At 40.5% G+C, this 20,855-nt stretch overlaps 1 protein-coding gene across 1 annotated transcript in view; it reads right to left on the minus strand.

The window, feature by feature from the left end:
• ulk4 (unc-51 like kinase 4) overlaps positions 1-20,855 on the minus strand; it is a 73,262-nt gene that overhangs the window by 8,843 nt on the left and 43,564 nt on the right. The window contains exons 29-34 of the mRNA XM_041044775.1: positions 19,742-19,834; positions 14,480-14,528; positions 11,956-12,061; positions 6,330-6,496; positions 4,159-4,260; positions 1,598-1,792 (exon numbers count right to left, since the gene is read on the minus strand). Of these exons, the coding sequence (XP_040900709.1) occupies positions 1,598-1,792; positions 4,159-4,260; positions 6,330-6,496; positions 11,956-12,061; positions 14,480-14,528; positions 19,742-19,834 (712 nt within the window). The remainder of the gene's footprint in view (positions 1-1,597; positions 1,793-4,158; positions 4,261-6,329; positions 6,497-11,955; positions 12,062-14,479; positions 14,529-19,741; positions 19,835-20,855) is intronic.

Consider the following 20,855-nt stretch of genomic DNA (forward strand, 5'->3'; position numbering starts at 1 on the left):
GGGAGATTGAACACGAGGACAAATTTGTTATGACGACAGAAAGAGGAAGAGGCAGGTCTGTAATCGTGTGTGCGACAGGGAGAGTTTGTGTGTGGGTGGTTCAGGTGACTGGATCTAATTAGTGCGAGGAATCAAAAATACACACACATACTCCTATACACACTCGTAACTACAAATATTAGGTAGCTTCCAGACACAGCCTTCAGTCAGATCATGTGACCTCAGGGTGACAGCTGACCTTGTGTTCCACATGCAGAAACTATTTCATGACCCTGCAGCCAAGACAAAACATAAAATGTATTTTACATTATTCATAGGGGTATAAAGCAAAATCAGCCAGTTTTTTAAACTTGGTCATGTTGACTTTTGAGATGTATTTTCACTGGACTGCCCACTCCAGCTCTGCCTGACCTCTCTTTTACCTGACAGCTGCGAAGGCCTGGATGTATACTCAGTGGCTACATTTTTAAACATCGAATACAGTTTAAAAAATTATCTGCCTGAGAGAGGACGCAAACCCTGGTCTTCGGTGTCAAAATAAAATCCTTACTTGTCCCCATGGTAGACAAACAGCATACTACTTTCTGCACTGACTGTTGGCACTGGGCATGAGTCTTGTACTGCAGAATCATCCAATATGAATTTATTTCCTTGGAAAGCTAAGCTGCAGGATGTATATCAAACTTGTAGTTTGAGTGCTGCACAACTGGCTTTGTCTAATGTGGTGTGAGCTACCGCTCGATATTTTATTGACAATTTACTAAACTTTCTCATTGGCTTTTTAATCCAGTTGTTACAGTATCATTTTATTGTTGTGTGTGTCTATCAGGAGAAGAAATTGCTTCCTTGTTAAAACCTGCCTAATTCTGGTGAAAGTTGGCTGCAGCTATGTCAGTTTACCTGATGTTAGCAAATTGAGATAATGTTATTTATGATGTTTGGGAAATAGAAGCCTCGCTAAATCTCCACCTGCCTTACTGCGGTATACTCTAGAAGTCAGCCACCTGTACTACAAATCATTTTGACTATCAGACAAAATTGGACAGACACTGGAACAGAGAGTGACAGGCAGATACAAACCAACACTTTTTCTCCCTCTCCGTCTTGCTCCCTCTGTCAGTCAAGTTCTGGTGAAACTACAGTCTATTTTCAGAACAGCAGCACAGCAGGGCTGTGTGTGTGTGTGTGTGTGTGTGTGTGTGTGTGTGTGTGTGTGTGTGTGTGTGTGTGTGTGTGTGTGTGTGTGTGTGTGTGTGTGTGTGTGTGTATGTGTATGTGTATGTGTATGTGTCTGTACTGAGTCTGTTTTTATTATTACAATATTTTCATTTTGCAGTGGTGGCAGTTAATATTTCAATCCCCAAAATACAAACAAGCACGGGGGCCAAGGCTCTTCACTCACACAGAAATATTCAAACATGTTTCACTGCTGTCTTATGACCAGTACATACCCCTAAAAAAGGACACACATGGAGCACAAACTGACATCTGATAAAATGTCATACAAGTCATGTTAACATGTATGTGAAACTTGCTATGTATCTGCACAGATGTTGGTCTCTTTGCGTATGTCTGCCTACATACGCACTGTACTCACTAGTCGTTTGATGATCCTTAGGGTTGTGCGCTGTATTCGGGGGGTCTCGGTGTGCATGTGTGTACGCAGCACGTGTGAGAAGCTTTGCAAGCAGGAGGGTGACAGACAGTCGTTACCCTCTCCACCGTACAGCTGGACCAATAGGGACAGACACTGAATAGACTCCTCCCACACCTCCTGGTTTTCAGTGGACAGCTACAAAGAAAGAAAATCAGTTAAATGGAATGATGAAATAACTCCTGTTTGTATTTACACTTCCGTTGTTACTATTTCCCACTGGCTGAAATAAAGTAATTTTATTCTCTATTTAAAAAATAAATCAGAAATTATTTCAGACAATTAAACCTACACACACACTGGATAGAGTATTAAAGCACAGATTCGAGAGAATTTTATTAGAGTTAATAATTAACGAGATTAAATGAAAAATTGCTGTGTTGCTGTTGCTTCTTTTAGTTATAATTAATACAAAATTTCATGCAAACACCAGCAGAAATGATTTATTATACTTTATTTGGATATATTGATTTATTTGGGGGCCTTCTCGAGTAAATATCAAAACATTTTACAAACAAGCATCCAGGATCAATGCTCCCTCTAAACCATGTACATCTGAACAAGATTCCAGTCTGTAACTGACACTGAGTAAATAATAATACTTTACCATGCATGCCCTCTACTCTTGAGAACTGCATGCAAGTTTGCAACTTTAATGATATTAAATTCAGGGATCATATTGACACTCCTGTTCTCTCTATCCCACTAATACCCCAGGGGGCAAAGGGGCTGTGCAGAGGCCAGGGGTGTGTCAGCTGCCCTCTTAACCCTCTCATCCACAACCAGGGACACACACACACACACACACACAGATGCTTACCCAACACTCAATGTGTCAAGTATAAGTAAAAACCTCTATTATGTCCCTTGAGACCCCCTCCTCTCCTCCTCCCACTCCCCTTTCTTTCTCCCCTCTCCTTTACGTCCTCAACTTCCCAGGATGCCTCACAGCACCCTCTCTCTCTTGAATGGATTCTGTCTTTCGTTCTGTTCTCTCCTCTTTCCCTTCATGCCATTTCATCATCTCACCTCTATTTCATCCCGTCTTTACCTTCTCTTCTCCAGCTCTTATAATATTAATTTATTCCTATTAGTACTATTCCTATTAGTAGTCCAGTGGTCATTTAGTACATCATTCCAAGATACTGAGTGCTGATTGTGCAGGAAGTTATTTTGCATCACGCTATTGTTTAGTATCCGATGTTAAGTGATTATTTAATCCTCAGTAATGTGTATAGTTCCAGGAGGTATGGATGTTTGAATAGCTACTGCGATAACGTTTCCATATTTCTCTCAGCAGAAAGATTGTGCACATTCTTATCTTCCTGTTTTTTCCATATTGCATCCCTTTTCTTCAGGTTGTGTTGGTACTTGCAGATGTAAGACCCTTTTCAGCAGATTTCTGGGATTAATAACTGTAATAACTGAAGAATAATTACTTCAGTACACTTAGATAATGATCTGTATTGAACAGACAGGCAATGTACAAAAAGCATACTGTATTTATATCATTCCTACACTGATATCACCAGTAACACAGTCAATACAGTTGCATAAAGCAACGTAACTTTAACAGAACTAGCTTAAAGACTTAGAAGACACAGAGTCCATGCATGAAAGTGCATTTCAAGCATTTTACTTCAAATAGTTTTGGTATTTACAGAGCAGTCAGACTTAAAACTGACATATTTAGTTTGAGATGATGCTGCACATCTAGTTCCAGTAACTGAAATGTCTAATTGTGAGAGGTGGTTTTACTGGTCATAATGGAGTCACCTGGTATCTGCGAAAATGCTTCACATTTTAAAGAATTGCTGTCTCTCCCTCATGACACCACTGTATTACCTTTAGATGGAAAAGTTATTTCAGACGTTCTGCTTTTTTATACCAACAAAACAGAACTTAAGTGGAGATGAAACTAGTGTGTTATAAGCATTTCAAACTAACCTGTGGAAACAACTGTGAAATGATCTGTGAAAATGTCTTAGGTGATGTACACAGCCGTTGTCTTTAACTGATGTGCATGATGATTTTGTCAGGCGATGCTGTGGTTATATAATCAGGATTTTATCAGAACAGAACAGCAGCCTGGAAATGGCTTGGAAGTGGCTGCTGGTTAACATGGTTTTAATGGGCCACGTTTAAGTCACTACTTCATATTTGTTCTGTTGTCCGACAACAGAAACAGAAAAACATGTAAATGAGAACAGCTTTAATGGGAATTCAGCTGTGTTACATCACCCTAAACTTTCAGTGACTTACCCCTACAACAACTTGGAAAAACATATAGGCATGTTTCTCTCTCTCTCTCTCTCTCTCTCTCTCTCTCTCTCTCTCTCTCTCTCTCTCTCTCTCTCTCTCTCTTTTTCTCACTGTACCAGGTATATTGTACATTTAGACATACAGAACACCAGTGTGCACACAGAAGCAAACAGTTGCATGCAAGGCATTTACAGACACACACGCACATGCACACGCACACACACATTCTCTGTTGGTCTCACCATGTGAATGAGGTGTGTGCTGAGTTGGCTCAGGGGTCTGTTGGCTTGGAGCAGCTTCTCTGCTGCCTCCATCTCTACTGCTGGACAAGATAGCCTCTGGCTCTATACAAACACACACATGTGCACGCGTGCACACACACACACACACACACACACACACACACACACACACACACACACACACACACACACACACACACACACACACACACACACACACACACACACACACACACACACACACACATGTTAAATCATTTATAGAGATTTGACAGTCAATAATGATGGATCCAGAGACCTGCCAAGACAGATTCTGACAGACTGAGACAGACACAGGCAGACACACATAGACTAAGGGAGGAAGTAGTTTTCCTGCATACACTGTGTTATTTTAACCCCTCTTTAGCACAAGATGTGTTCAGGAAAAACACGATTTATTACGATAAGTTATTTTTGCATTTCATTAAGACTTCAGTCCTCTCACATTCACCTTTTTTCCTTATACCCCCTCCCTCTAGGCACCTCTGTTCCTCACTTTGTCTTATTTTAGTTCAGCTCATGCCTACAGTGGAACTTCAGGCCAATTAGCAGTGGAATAATGTGATTAATATTGGCACACACTTTTTTTCTCTCTCCCAAAGTCACTTTATGCTGTCTCTCTCTCCTCCTCTTTTTTTTTCTTGAGTATATATAATCTCTGACTCTCTCTCTCTTGACCAACAGAGTAATAGTTTGGGGAAAGCGGTCTAGTCACGTCCTCTCTCCTTATCAGACCTTATTACCCAAATGAATTTGGTTTGGGCAGAAGTTTTCTTTTAATGAGCTTTGCATTTCTCGCAGAATTGATTTCCACTGCACATTCAGCTTGCTCCCTTTTCCATCTCTGTCTTGCCTTCTATCTTACCATCCTCCCCTCTCCCTCTTCTGTCCTTCTCTCTTCCACCCAGTCTTTTACCCTGCCTCCCCTTTAGTCCCCCCACCCCCTGTCGAAGCATTAATATGTATGCGCTGGGCTGGGGTGCACACTATGGGGAGAAGGGGGCTGGTGGGTGTGCGTGTGTGTGTGTAAGTGAGCATATGTGAGTGTGTGTGCGCATCTGTGTGTAGGGAGGCAAGCTGAGGACAAAGCCAGTGGTGATAATGAGGCCGCAGGGACATAGCCAGACAGGCCCCTCTGCGTAAGCCTGTGAGTATGTGTGTGTGTGTATATGCGTGTGTGTATGTGCGTGTCTCAGTGACTCGGGACCTCATCCGCTTTCTCCTGCGTCCACAACTTCAATATTGCAGTTGCTTAAACCTGCTAGCTTCCACTGCACACATCAATGGACACACACTCACAAACAAACACATATACAGTATACACACATGCCTCCAGGGACACGATACAAGCACAAGATTTTTAGGGAGCTGACTTTGTGATTCTGTTGGTGATTCTGTGCTCAAAAGAGATGAAACTGATCGATAGTGGTGAATCAATGTGGGAAATACACCAGACTATATGGACCAATGTAACATGATACAGCAAAACCACACAGCTACCAATCATTAAAAAAATAGTATAAAATACCAGGGAAGCCATTGTAGCTCCTTAAGGATAACTATGTGAGGACTGCGGAAATGCAGCCATTTTTAGAGGTATCAAAAATTGTAGTTATAAATTTGTAAAGATGTTGGTTTTTAAGTTGCAAGCATAGGTTGCCAAATATCGATATTTTCTCCACAGATACATTTTGAGATAGAGTCAATAATGTAGAGAACCACAAAGCTTCACATTCACTTTAACTTCTAATGAATTATCATTACAATTAATGGCCATTTGTGTACTTTGTCAGTGGGATTTCATTCATGAAATACCAGACAAGAATGTGGGAGAAAAGAGGTACTTGCATTTAGTTTGATGAGTTACCCTAAGAGCCTTTATTTCTATTTTTTGGAAGAATTCTGTTGATGCTTCCATTAAATTATTTTGTGCAAGTGACCAACCATAATCTCTGTCAGTGGGGCAGGGAATAATTTGAAATACATTTGAAGTACTGAAGAAGACACCGAGGGTCATTTTATCTGTGCATTTTCTGATCTGTTTCATGTCTCGCTGAAAGGCAGCTTAGTCATCGTTGTTGAAGAGAGTTTAGTGAATTTATTGTTCTCATAAATTGTTTGCATGTTGATACCTTAAGTGCAGAGCGGACGACAACTGATGTCTGTTTTAGTGTGTTGTGAAGCAGTTCCAGAAGAGCTTGTAACACAAGATGGTCCATCTTCCTCATGGCATGCCCCTCTCCGTCTCGGTGGACCATTGCAGCTTCTGAGAGGGTATTCACAACCAACTCTATTAGACCTGTGCAGTAAAAAACAGAGATCATCATGAGTTGGCTGTAGCCAAATTAAAAACTGTTGGACTTTGTTAAAGCCTGGTGAAATTTCAAAGATATGAAATTCTTCATTCTTCCCTCTGCAGATAGCATACACCGCCAAATACATTAAACACTGCAAAGGAAATATCGTAACAGACCAACTACATGTCATATTGTTAAAATAAGCATGCTATTAGCAAAGAAGAAGAACTTGAGCTGCCTGTCTCCATGGTCTTCATCAAATATCAAACAATCAAATCTGCTCACTAGCTCGTTTATTAATTACTAAATTGGTTACATCATAGATTGTAACCAATCAAACCAAACAACTTTTATGTTCCAAACAACCAACACACCTCACTCTCTCTGCTACATGTATGTCTGAGGTGTGAGGAATAAACTGAGCCTGTGTAAATGTCTCTAACTGCAGGCTCCCGTTCAACTCCTGAGTGGATCGATAGCTGCAAGATGAGAAACACTCTCGCTCTTCAGTCAATTAGCATTTCATTGTCAACAACTTGCCTAGCAGAAAAATATAGCTGAGTTTAACATTTAACTTGTTAAACAGAACTTGTACTGTGCAGGGCTGACTTCTATGAAAATCTGTCAACACCCTCAGGTCCACACAATGGCAACAAAAGCAACAACAGTGGAGCACAACTCAGTTTAGACACTCATCTAAAAATAAATTCTGTTCTTCTCTTTTTATCTCTTTCTCGCCCCCTCTCACCTCACTCTATCCCTCCCTAGAAAACTGTCCAATGTAGAACATGTTTTAAAGCTGCTAACTCTTGCTAAGCCATGAATAAATACCACTTACTAAAGTGAAAACCCATGTTCCTTTGCTCATTAATTTTAACTTGACATGGAAGATACTGTGCATTCTGCAGCTCTATCTGTGTAGTTAGTTATTGTGGGCATCTGTCCCTGAGGTCATCAAACATCTATATAAGTGAATGCTGGATAGACTCTGCCTCGACTAGGCTGATATGACACATGCAATCCAAAAAACCTACAATGTGCTGATATTTAGACTAGCTAAGAACAGAGTTCTAATTCATTTCCATTTCTGTGCACCAAAAAAGTAAGAGTTAAATAACAAATAAACTGAATCACTGTCTTCACTGGGGAAAGTACAGCCAGGTTATTTTCTATTCCAATAGATCTTTATTTAGAATCTAGATGTTGTGTGTGTTTATTTTTGTGAGTGAAAGTGCAACACTGCAGACACTAGAAAGCTATTACGCTAGACTTCTGTCAGTGGGATGTTCTGTTACTTTGCCAAGCTGCCTCATAAATTAAATAAACAGACTGCTCTACTTTGGACTGTTCAGTCAAACAAAGACCTTCTTCTGTTAATGTGATCTGACAATGCAGTCCTGTTTAGAAATAAACTCTGTGCTAGATAGTTGCTCATGTATATGTTAATAAGATTATTCTGTTAATATCTGTGGAGAATAGCTGTCATCTCTATACATAGCCATCTGTAAAAAGGAAAAAAAACAAAAACAGGATATCCTATCAAATATACTCTCCAGCGTTTCATGACATTTGAGCCTTCAACTGACAAGGCATCAGAGCTGCATAATTAATCAAACGTAAAACTACTCTTTGATCAGTACCTACATTTTCTATACTTATATTACAAGTACACATAGACGTTAATTTCCTAACTGGCTGAGTCAATGCTGTAATAACCCGCTACCAGTTTTATGCAGACAAATCAGCACTAAACAGACCAAGATATAGGTTTATGATTCCACTCTGTACACGTTCTGCCAAGACAAGGTTGACATGATACATGTATTTCAATAAAGTTATAGGACAAAAACATTCACAATTCCTTAAAAACATTCACAATTAATCCACAAGGCTCACACTACACACTGATTTGAAATGGGCACAAAGACAGAGAAAAGCAGGGGGTTACAATAAGGCTAAGAAGTGGTGAAAAACTGGAAACTGGGAAGGGAATTTGAAGGCTAACAACTTTATTTCCAAATGTACCCTGTGGTTTCAATTTTTAGTCACACATTGGCAGAACTTATCTAACTCATCTAGGCTCATCTAACCACCTGTCGATTTTAAAAATGTTTTGCTTGTCTCAAGTTGTCAATGCATTTAGATTAGACCGGCTGTTCCATTAAAACAGAACACTCTATCATGGAGTAAAGACATAAATCAGAAAGCATGTATTTAAGGAATAAAATTGCTATATATTTGGTGAGTCCGTGTAAATACAGTAGGATTACATGAGATTACAGTAATACAAAGAAAACTGATGTTGTTCATAGATTAGAGAACCAAGGACAGTGCAGTTACATATTAAAGCTCAGTGATATGAGTAAATAAGTTACAACCAAAAGAGACATTTAGATCAACATCAATACTCCAAAAGACATGATTACAACAACAAGTGATGTCAGCAAACCAGAGTCTGTACTGAGCTGTAGACTGATGGATAGTTTTTACTATCATCTATCCTCCTTCAGCTGCTCACAAGCAAAAGTCTTAAACCTTTCTCCTAACTTCTCACTGCTATACAGGGACTGCAGTGCAAACTCTACCAGTATCAGTGAATCTATAAACATAACGACTTCCTATAAAACGTAATCTATTGTCAAAGGTGTCTTACTGATTGCCGTTATGTAAAATTGCCAGTTCAGTAACCTCTTGGGTACTTGCTAAGATGAAAACATTAATATGGAAGATGTTTGTGGTATAAATTATGCCAGGGGGCATTATTATTGATTGGACACATATGGACATGGTGTGGAAGAACCATTATAGAACTTTTCAGACACCGTTTGGGGAAATAACCTGAACCCAATTTTAAATGGCAGTTTATAAATGCAAGTTCCACAGAAACTAGATAACACTGGCACAGAAGCAATTACCTAAAAAATTCCTCTGAGCTTCTCACAGAAGGTCAAGAGAAATAACAAGGATTGGTGACAGATCAAACCCAGTGAGGAACCTCAAAGACCTTCAAGGATTCTGAAGACATCCAGAGCCCCTGAAGGCTTTTTTAATTAATTAAAGGACAAGCATGCTTTAATTAACTGACACCTTGTCAGCACCACAGCCTAAGACCTAACTAAGTAGTTGCTTATGATACGAACACGTTTTGGCTCTTCTAGGTGCTCTAGGTGTGCCCATTTCCTTACTAAACCATGCAGGCTGCTTGTCAGGGTGCCGACAAAGGGAATCTCAAATTCAATCTTAGTAGAGAAGCTCTAGGGTTCATATCCTTATATAATCAGATTGGTTTATATCAAACTAGACTTTTTACATTAGTCTGTTCTCAAATCAAAACTGAGAAATACATAATTATATAAAATAATAAGAACTTTGTTTAGGAAGTGTCTCGTACTCCCCAGTCAAGTTATTATTATTTATTTCCATCCAGCCTCTTTCTATCTCTCCCTCTATCAAATTGTCAGTCACTTCAACCTCCAGTTTTCTCCTCTATCATTTCATCCCTCCTCCCCTTCGTCTCACCCAAATGCACCACATTTTCCCTCTGTGTATCTCGTTCTTTCTCTCTGTCCCCTCTCTGTTACCCTTTTACCTCCCATTTTGCTTTCCTTCTTCTCTCATGCCTTTTATGCCATCATTTTTTTCCTTCTGTTGTTCTGTTCTTCCTCCCTATCTCTCTCTCTCCTTGCTCCCTCTGTCTTTATTCCCCAGGGGGTATTATCTCAGTCGGAGGCAAATCTGCCCAATTATAAACCTCATCTCCTCTCTCTGTCTCTCTCTCTCTCTCTCACACACACAGACACACACACATACTGGGTGCTCCTGCATCCACCGCCCCCCATATACACACACATACACACACACATCTCCTCTCTGTCTCAAACATACACAGAGGCATAAGCACACATATATTCACACAAGCACAAAAACCCACCTCCCTAATTTGTGCTTCTTCACTGTCTATTTCATTGCTTCTCAACACACATTCACAGACAAACACACACACACATACATGCTCACACACCACTCTTCCCCTCCTCTTTCTGTCACACCTTAAAAAGCCAATTATACACGCTTCCTCCCTTCTCCTCTTCTCTCCCTTTCCCTTCTTTCTTGCCATCACCACACTGATCTGGAGTGAACGACAACAAAATGAAGGGGGGGAGAGAGGAGAAGAGAAGAGGAGCCCAAAATAGAGGATAGGGGAGAGGGTAAAAATGGGAACAGAGGAAAGGAAGAAGCGGAGAAGAGGGGGCAAGATGTGAGCTGAGTACATTGGAGAAGTGGATAGCAGGAGAGGAGGAAATTAAGAATAAGAGGTGGACCAAGTTAATGCAGGAAAAGGTGACAGAGTAGGAGAGGAGAGGAGAAACGAGGAGATGAGAGGAGAGGAGAGGAGAGGAGAGGAGAAACGAGGAGAGGAGAGGAGAGGAGAGACGAGGAGAGGAGAGGAGAGGAGAAACGAGGAGAGGAGAGGCGAGGAGAGGAGAAGAGAGGAGAGGAGAGACGAGGAGAGGAGAGGAGAAGAGAGGAGAAGAGAGGAGAGACGAGGAGAGGAGAGGAGAGGAGAGGAGAGGAGAGGAGATAGCGTTAATTGCCCAGCCAGTATTAGTGCTGGTTTGACAGTTTCGTGTTGAGAGGAGAGCTGATTGGACGATAATGATGCTGACTACTGAACTGCCGTACTGCTGACCCAATAGAAATAGAGGGAGAGGAGGGGTTGGTAGTGGTGGTGTTGGTTGCGGGGTGGGGGGAAGGAGGTGCAGGGGAAAAGATGGACAAAATGAGACACAAAATGAGTGAAAGAGACACACATACACCCATGCACACAGAGGCAGCAGTGTTTATATTTTTCTTCTTGTGAATATCTTTGATTTAGTGCATTCATTCTCTATTGGTAGATTTAGGTTGCATTCCTACACGCCTAAGCATTGTGCCATATTATTCCTTCCTTCTAATTAAAGTCCAAAACTATGTCTTGAGTGCTCAAATGGGTCTAAAATGACCTTCTGAAAAATGTCCTCACTCCAAGAGGACACATCACAAATTTGACTCCCCCTCAGGATCCACTGGAATCACTTGGAATCAACAACAAATTCTAATATTATTGAGTTTCTCCATAGCTGAAGGACAAAAAACATTGCCTCTGCCTCATGCACACAATCACACACACACACACTCACACAGCCAAGGTTGTTGACCTGAATAAGCATTGTGCTGCAGCAGGACAGCAGGCTGGGGAAAACAAGATGTCAACAAGTAACATTACAATAACTTATGCTAGCAGAGAGGATACATGATACTGACACACTGTGTAGCAGTGCAGTAGGGTCAATGACAGATGGGCCTTACTAGTGTAAGAAAGAGCACAAAACAGAAAAGAATGTAAGTTTTTTTTTTTTCAAAGTTGAGAAAACTAATATCATGCCTATTTTCATATATACTGTATGCAGACATACTGTACCTTGCTGGTGTAGTGGCTCCAGGTCCAGGACTGTGTCTCCGCTAAGGTTACAGAGCAAGGCAACTGCATTTTGAACCATCCCACTGTTAATATTACTACTGTTAGCCTAAAAGAGTAAGAGCCAGAGAAAAGATAACTAGGTTACAGGTTATCCTACAATATCCTGCATTCCATATTAGTCCAAAATCAAATGTTTTCTATGCATTTCTACCATCTACTGTCTAACATCGTCTACTAACATCAAACTAAATATTTGAGATATATAATGCAGATACACTGTGAGCACCGTTTATCAGTGGCAACGTGTGTGCCATACTTTCACCATGCATTAAAGTCATAACACAATACACAGTACTTTGTGTGTGTGCGTGTGTGTGTGTCCTATTAAAAACCCACGTACATTGCACACTAAGCCAGACCCAAAATTGGTAATGATCAGTCCCCATATTATTCAATTTTTGTAACCTTTATTTATACAGAATTGCCTAAGTATGTCTGTTTTTGAGCTTCAGTGGTTTAGTTAGGTGTTTTAGGCCTTTAACGTGGTGCTGTTCCTGGAAGCTCCCACCATGTAAGTATTAAGAGAGCACACATGGTGTGGCAGAATCAGCCTTTCTGTGAATTTGTCCCAGGTTCTCCTTTTTCCCTCATTAAAGACAAAGTCTGTGAAACTGTTTTGGGCAGGACACACCAAACAGCAGATAAGGTCAATTATCACTAGTGTGTCATGTGTCACACAACACAGAAACCAACCAACAGGAGCCAAAAAAAAAAAAAACTCACTGGTATATGCGCTGCAGGGATTTATTTATCATTCCATTTTCTATCCGTGAAAATTGTTATTAGGACACAATGTTGAGCAAAAGATCAAATTAATTCTAGCTATCACAGGATAGTGGACTTGTGACCTGTGATAATAGATTGTTTTAAAAAGAAACAAGGAGCAAGCCTGTAGTCTCCACTGTCGTCCTACTCCAATTTCTTTGTACTCTACCTCCTCCTCATTTGCTTTTCCTCCCTATACTCTTCTTCTTCTCTTTCTCCTCTGTACAAAACCTTCTCTCCTTCCTAATTCACTTCCCCTTTTCTCTCCTGCCCTCATTTCATTATTTGATCCTCTCTGAGATACACCAGCTCTGCCTGCAGGGTCTGTGCGCATCAGTGTGATCTGTGTAAGGGCTGATAAGCCTGGCTGGTACTCATCATGTGCAATAGCCTGAGGCTGAAGACAATGACATCAATTCGCACCTAGGACAACTTGCCTGTCAGTAACAATAAATGACAAAGCTAATTTATTTTGATCTTTATGTACTAATAAGCCGTGAAAGGACATCACTGAAAGCTTAAACCTGGCAAAGAACAATGAGGAATGGAAAAACAAAAACGATTTTTAACTCACTCTCCTGCCCCTTAACTCACAGAGCATTCAACTCGGCAGGTATTGGTGGTGCACCTACAGTACAGTATGAGTGAGGAAAGATTTGTAAAAGTATTTGACTGCAACCCACACAGCAACCAACCAATTAGGAACCCTGGTCTAGCTGGCTTCCTGAGGTCCTTTTATGTCTGAAGCAGAACTACTTCATCATCTAGACAAATACAATTTGGTGAGTTTCCCCATGACAACTGTGATCACCAGTGACAGCTGTAATCAGTTCAGATCAGAGTGTTTCAGGCAGCATAAATCAATCCAAATGTGAGCAATACAGACGGCACTAATGGATCCCGACATGACCGGTTCAGACAGGGGTAAACAATCAGGAGAGAAGTTAATCAGTCTGTTGGATAACAGTGTTTAACATTCTGCATCAGCTAGTCAGGGCTGGACGGGCAGCCATGCAGAACACTGATTATTAAGTGAGTGTGTATGAGCACATTTGTGTGTGTGTGTGTGTGTGTGTGTGTGTGTGTGTGTGTGTGTGTGTGTGTGTGTGTGTGTGTGTGTGTGTGTGTGTGTGTGTGTGTGTGTGTGTGTGTGTAAAAGCATAAATTGTTTGCAGCAGCACAAGTGTTTTGGTTTGCTGAAAACAGATTGTGCTGTGTTTGTTGGTGGGTGCATTAGACTGTGCGTATGCAAAAAGGGTCAGGTGAAATAAATTGTCTACTGGAAACATTGTTATGCTTCACTGATAACAGACAAGTGCTGTGTGTTTGTGTGTGTGTGTTTGTGTGCGATCTTAATAGAGGAGTCCATATTCCCACTCTATTAACCCTTCCTCCTCTCTATTGCTGACCTGCCAGTCAATTACACCAGCCCTCTAATAGGTCAACAACACTCAGACTAATTTACATAAATACATCTGTAAGGGTTGGATGGAGAGGAAAACAACTGAACTGTAATAAAAATAGAGCAGAAATTACATAAACTAATACAGATTGTTATAATTGGGTTTGATTTGCTGATTGTAAGACTGTTTGACAGACTGACTGATTCATTAACTAACTGAATGAATGACCAAGTGATTTACTGATTGGCTGAATGAAAACTAATTGATTAACTGATTAACTGAGATTGGTTTCTTACCATAATGAGCTGAAAAACTATTGGTAGGATCCTACTGCGTTTGATCAACCTAAAAGGGAGAGAGAAAATACATATTGGAGCAGAGATAGAAAAAGGCCAGTGAGGAATTAATTTAATTTAGCAGCAATTGACTGCACTGTTTACACACACACACACACACACACACACACACACACAGTTGCATGTGTACACACACACTGGGCCGTTTCATCTTCATTAAGGTTGTAGTTACGCTACAACGACTCCTGTCTGGTACCGGTGGAATTGGTGAGAGAGGAGACACAAGAAGAGGAGACACGATGAGAGCAGATGAAGTGAGAGGACGTGAGAGAGGAGAGGGAAGGACATGGGAAGAGGAGATGAGAGCTAAGGGGAAGATCAGGTAAGAGAAGATTACATTTGGCGATGGGGAGAAAGGTGGGGGAAGGTTAGAGGAGGGGCAGAAGATCTGGAGAGAGAATAGAAGGAGGACAGAGGAGGGGAGAAACAAATGGGTGGATGGTGGAAGCAGAGGGTGAAAAGAAAAGAGGGATGTGGATAAATCCAAACTGAAAAACTTGAAGAAAAGCAGAGGGAAAGAAGGCAGAAGAGAGAGGGAGAGAAAGAGATGTGGATATCTACAGTATATTAGAAATGACAGTATGTCTACTGACTGATTAAGGTTCACAACTAATTACTGTGTGGTTAGAGCGTCTACACATATGCACTCACACCTTGTGCATGTGTGTGTGTGTGTGTGTGTGTGTGTGTGTGTGTGTGTGTGTGTGTGTGTGTGTGTGTGTGTGTGTGTGTGTGTGTGTGCATTTGAAAGCAAGAAAGTGTTCAGGCTGCAGTGGGAACAAAGCCAGCTAAAGTAAGACAGGTGTTAATATACTGAAGGCAACAAAGCCTTTCCACTGATTTAAATCTGTCTTCATTCTAATTATGATTTATAGTTTGTCTAGCAGGCATCAGACTACTCATGGAAAACTTGATATAAACAAGCTGAATCAACAGTGTCTAACAGAGTTTTCACCAAAAAACACTGTTCCACCTCATTACAAAGGTGCTGTTTCGGGACTGAACTTCAGTTGATGTGATGTCCCTGGAACCATGGTGTAAATTGATTGAGAGGCTTTTGTCACTAAACGTTAAATGTTCTGGTAGAAATGTATTTGGTCAGCAAAAGTACTAAATGGCCATTCAGGGGTGTTAACAAGTCTTCATAACTTTTCACATTCCTTTTTTAAGGCTTCAAATGTCAAATGTCAATTGCCTATTTACATTCTGTGTTCTTATATGTAATTTGCTTTTTTCTTGTTGCATCAGATTACTCTGCTGTAATCCTACAACCTTCTTTTTACACAGAGATCAATACCAGTTTCATTTATTCTTAATGTGTGCTGACATGTTCCCCACACAATTATACCCAATTCTCTGCTCACAGTCAGCAACTGCAAAAGAACCTGTGATTTATTGGACCAAGCAGTTGACTCAGTTGCTTCAGTCTACAGTTAGTCTTGGGGATAATATTTTTAACTTCTGTTTTAGTTGGTTGTCCCTGTCTGTAGGCACAGAGTGCCTGTAGAAACATGAGACTGTGGACACTGACTATATTTCCGTGTGTGTGTGTGTGTGTGTGTGTGTGTGTGTGTGTGTGTGTGTGTGTGTGTGTGTGTGTGTGTGTGTGTGTGTGTATGTGTTTGTGTTTGTAGATGTGATGGATGGCCTCCCATTAGGTAGGTGACAGGCTGAGAGATGAGAGGACAGGCCAGGCCAGCACGACATGATAAACTGGACCACCTTTAAACTACCAGCCATACATCAATGGACACTGTGCACAACACCAGACAGTGAACAAACCAGAACACAAAGGACTGCCAATAATTGAACAAACACAGATAAGACAACCCTTACTGCAGCTTTTTAATAGAGAATATAATAACTATCACAATATGGACAACCAGTTAACTAGATTAACCTATTCTCTACTCATATATTCCTGCTGTCAGCAACACTTACAGCTCTAGATCTGAATCTTAGATGATTCTGAAAGGGCAACAGGGACCTTCTTGAAGTATTGCATGTAAAAAGATAATAAACACCAGAGAAAAAGCCAAGAGGTTATATTAGTGCAGTTGGCCGTTTTAGTCAAATGAACCTATATCGCAAGATACCGGATGGTTCGTCCCCAGAGAATGGGCCAGTTATTCATAAATGACACACCTTAAAGAGTTTTGTATCATCTAAAGAATATTTTAAAAATATTTTTCATGCATTTTTTTACTTTACGGAGTAACCCAGTAAAACAGGCTATTACATGCAATCGCATCCTTTTAACGACCACACTGGTGCTGTTACACCTAATGACTCCACTATTCACTGGTTTAGAGAAACCTAGGTGTCCAAATGACTGTTTGATGATGTAATAGTTTTTTCATGTCAAGCTATTAACTAATGATGAAAGAAACAAAGAAAACACATATTCAAGAATTATGAGTTTAGATATATATTATTCTAAAATTACAACACAGTAGCAAAGCCTGTTAAACTGAAAGGAAAATTCTACCTTATACTTGGTTGATAAGCATGACATATGTGAAAAGGCCACATCCACATACATTTGGCAGACAGACATACGTATGAGGACCCTGAAACATACATGGCCCGACACACACACACACACACACACACACACACACACACACACACACACACACACACACACACACACACACACACACACACACAGCATGAGTTTCTTTGGCTAAAGGTCATTGTAAATGTAGTTGTTTGAAGGTGTGTCTGGGCTGTGATAATGCAGAGAGAGACAGCAGGCTGCCTTCCCAACGTTAATGTCCCCAATTTACCATCTAATTACCGCACGGCTGGCTTCATAGCCACACTTATCTAACCAAGACCCAGGCAATTTAATTTCTGATTGTATAACCACAGTGATGGAGGGAGAGTTGTGGAGAGAGGGCACAGAGAAAGAGGGAAATGTGGACTAATGTTAATAAATTTGAGATGGTGGGAGAAAGAGAACGAGGGAGACAGAAAAAAGTGAAATATTGTTAATAATGTCAGAGGAAAAGAGTGAGAGAAAAACAAAGATGTAGAGAGAAGAGTGCTGACACCAATTTTAAAAGTTCACGTCACTCTACTTGTGTTGAGGAAAGAGGGGGATGAGGAGAGAGTGAGGAAGAAAAGGATGAAGACGAGAGGGGGTAATATTACTGATAAGAGAAGTAGGGGCCTATTCACCATCGAGGGTGAACTGTGAACCCTGAGAGGGAAGGCGGGATGGATGGAGATGGACGGAGAGTGGGATATTAGTGATAAGGGGTTTATTGAGTTATTATGGCTTTAGTAGATAAAATAAGTGGATGGAAGAGGGGAATAAAATAAGAAAGGACAAGATGGTTGACAATGATGGTTGTCGTAAATCAGCCGTATCACACTGTTTTCTTCTTGCTTTACTTTTAAGCCAACACAGATGAGAGGTCCTAAAAGTGGTGTGGTAGAAATCACGTCAACAGAACCATTTTCATGACAACTGAGCAAACTCCTTCTGATGATGAAGACCGTGTTAACTGTCCAGAACTATCCACAAATACCTGTGGTTGTGTGACTGTATTTCTAAGAACAAAAGTTGGCTTGCCTTATACACAGCCTAAAAGTTTGAGTATATAACCTGTAATGTAAAGGTAACGACTATGATTTGCTATATAAGGATCCTAAGTTCATCATTTGGCTAATGTACAGCTGAAAAAACTACTCACATGGGACATCCCTTTTTTGTCCTACTTTCACTCGCCTTCTCTTTAAAGCCAGGTGGGGACGCACACATATTCACGTTACCTCACCAATTAACATTTAATCCCTTCAACCCTCATCCCCTTCCCTTTGTCAGCATTTTCTCTCGTTCCAGGTGTTACCACTTTCTTCCCATCCATCTTTCTCAATCTCCCTCCTCATCTCTTTTGTACTTCCTCCTTCTATCCTTCTTTCCACCCCTCCATCCACACTTTGCCTTTCCCATTCTCTCTCTCTCTCTGTCTGCCTCCTCTCTTTTCACCCTCACTTTCTGTGTCTGTCAACAGCTGAAAAGAGAAGACAGATGACCAGAGAATCAAGACTTACTGACAGCTGCTGTCAGAACACATCTATCAAGCACACATACACTGGTGCATGCACGAGTGAGCGCACACATGTGTGCGCACACACACAGGTGAGCCATCTCATGGTTAGAATAGATAGGGATCAGCAGATTCTCTGTGCAACAGCAACACATCATTACCTCTTTTTATTTTGGTGTCAGATGACTGCTTCCTCAAGATATGTTTTTAAAATCCTGAACAGCAAATTACTGTGACATTCCGCAGCTATAATTTTGTCTTAGTGTCTTATATTCAAAGAGTCTGTGTTAAACTTTTTTACCAGAGCTGTTCAGGAGCAGCTAGTGTGCCAACATATATCAGCACCATATGTCAAGTCTTTACACATCTCAGCTGATACAGCACCTTATACCAGCCACTAAACTGATTACTAATGTAGAAAACAATGGTTTTAAGAGGGGTGAAAAGGGTCTTGTTCAATGTAGATCACTAGCGGTGGTGCAGCTGTGCTGATGTTGCTATTAGCTCTGAATGTGCATCAGCTACGTCAATAAATAAATTATTATTTGTGTGTATCTGTATGTGCTGTAGAGGGTAAATAAATCACTGCCAATGCTAAGTTTGTGTGCACATTTATGCAGGTGTGTGTGTGTGTGTGTGCATGGTTGTGAATAAAAAACAGTTAGTAGTGATTCACCGCACTGAACAGGGAATGACTGGCCTTGGCATTAAAACATTACACACAGAGAGCCTAAAATGTGCCTGTGTGTATTTGTGTGTATGCCTGCTAGGACTGCAAAACACTTCAATACTACCAAAGCTTGGCTAGAGGATGAGAATAACAGAGTCAAAAGTATCTCCAGTTAACAAACATACTGTGCATATAACGTTTCAGTTAGTGAAAGAAGTAATAATGTATGTGAAGAGGTGGACATATGTTTGGAAGAAGAGATTGACCAGTATCTATAGGGCAGGCTTGCTTGTCAGTTTGTGCTGCTGTAAATAAGATGAGTTAAATCGACGTATAATATAAAACCAGTATCTTATACTGATAATACTTAGAATGGTAATGTAAGGTACAGTAAAGTCACATTTTTGTTTCAGTGTTTTGCTGTCTCTGTCTGTGATTGATTGTGTGTGACTCAGGAGTGCCTGTGTACAATACCTGCAGATCTGCGTGCTGTGTTCAGTCATTGATACCAGCAGTTTGAGAGCGTAGAGTGGGATAGGCTCTGCTGCTCGAAGAAGAGACTCATACCTAAACACAAACATTCATGAGTATAACATTTGGCTTTCGTAGTTTTAATAATTAATGTGCTGTTCTGATCATTAGTAACAGGGTGTAAACTGGAACAGATCTGGAGAAGAGGGAGAGGGGGAAACCAGAGTTATAATAGAAGAAGGAGAGATAAAAAAATGTGGCAAGAGGAGCAGAGGAGAGAATTTAAGAAGGAGGGAGGAGAAGGAGAGATATGCAGAAGAAAAATGGGGTTGGAACTACAGGTGAACAAGGGGTAACACCTAAGACAACAATGAATAAGAAGGACCTCTTAATAGGGGGGTTAAAATAATAATAGCATAGGAAGAGAAAATATAGATACACATATAAGATTTCAAGGAAAGTGGGAACAACACGCCACAAATGTCAACGTCTATTTTGTATCCCTGCTACTCTGACATGATGTGAACTTCTGCAAACTGCATTTGTCTGTCTCTGCTCTCCACAGATTGTATGATCATTGTATGCCAACACTCATAAGACAGATGCTTGTCAGTTAGCCTTATCTGACAAATACTAGGATGTGACGAGGACCTACAGAAGCAGGACACAAAACAGCTCTGTATATTCTATTTTAAAGAAGAGCTGAAGGCAGGATTTTGATATCAATAACTCCTTATACCCTCAGTAATTACCTTGACTAGACTGTCACCTGTGTAAGAAACCCCATGACAGTAAGTGGACTTGTGTATCATACAATGTATGATGCTCGGACATCTCCATTTCCCTTTCAAGAAATTTGGGTCTATGTTTCTCTAAAGCTCAACCCTGACATCATCTCCTGTTGACACCAAGGTACAAAGGCTTAATGTATTATGTATTATTATGTGACGGTCACTGTAGTCAAGCTGTTTCAGTCTGAATATAGTAGTATCCAAACATAGCGGAGTAGGAATCATTTTGACAATGGTCTCATTTACACTAATCATATCAAAGTATCACAATTAACGTGTTTATGTCTTTTCTGTGAGTTTATAATTTTACCTTTTACCAGAGTCAT

The sequence above is a fragment of the Toxotes jaculatrix genome, chromosome 8 (assembly GCF_017976425.1).
Source record: "Toxotes jaculatrix isolate fToxJac2 chromosome 8, fToxJac2.pri, whole genome shotgun sequence".
NCBI lineage: Eukaryota > Metazoa > Chordata > Actinopteri > Toxotidae > Toxotes > Toxotes jaculatrix.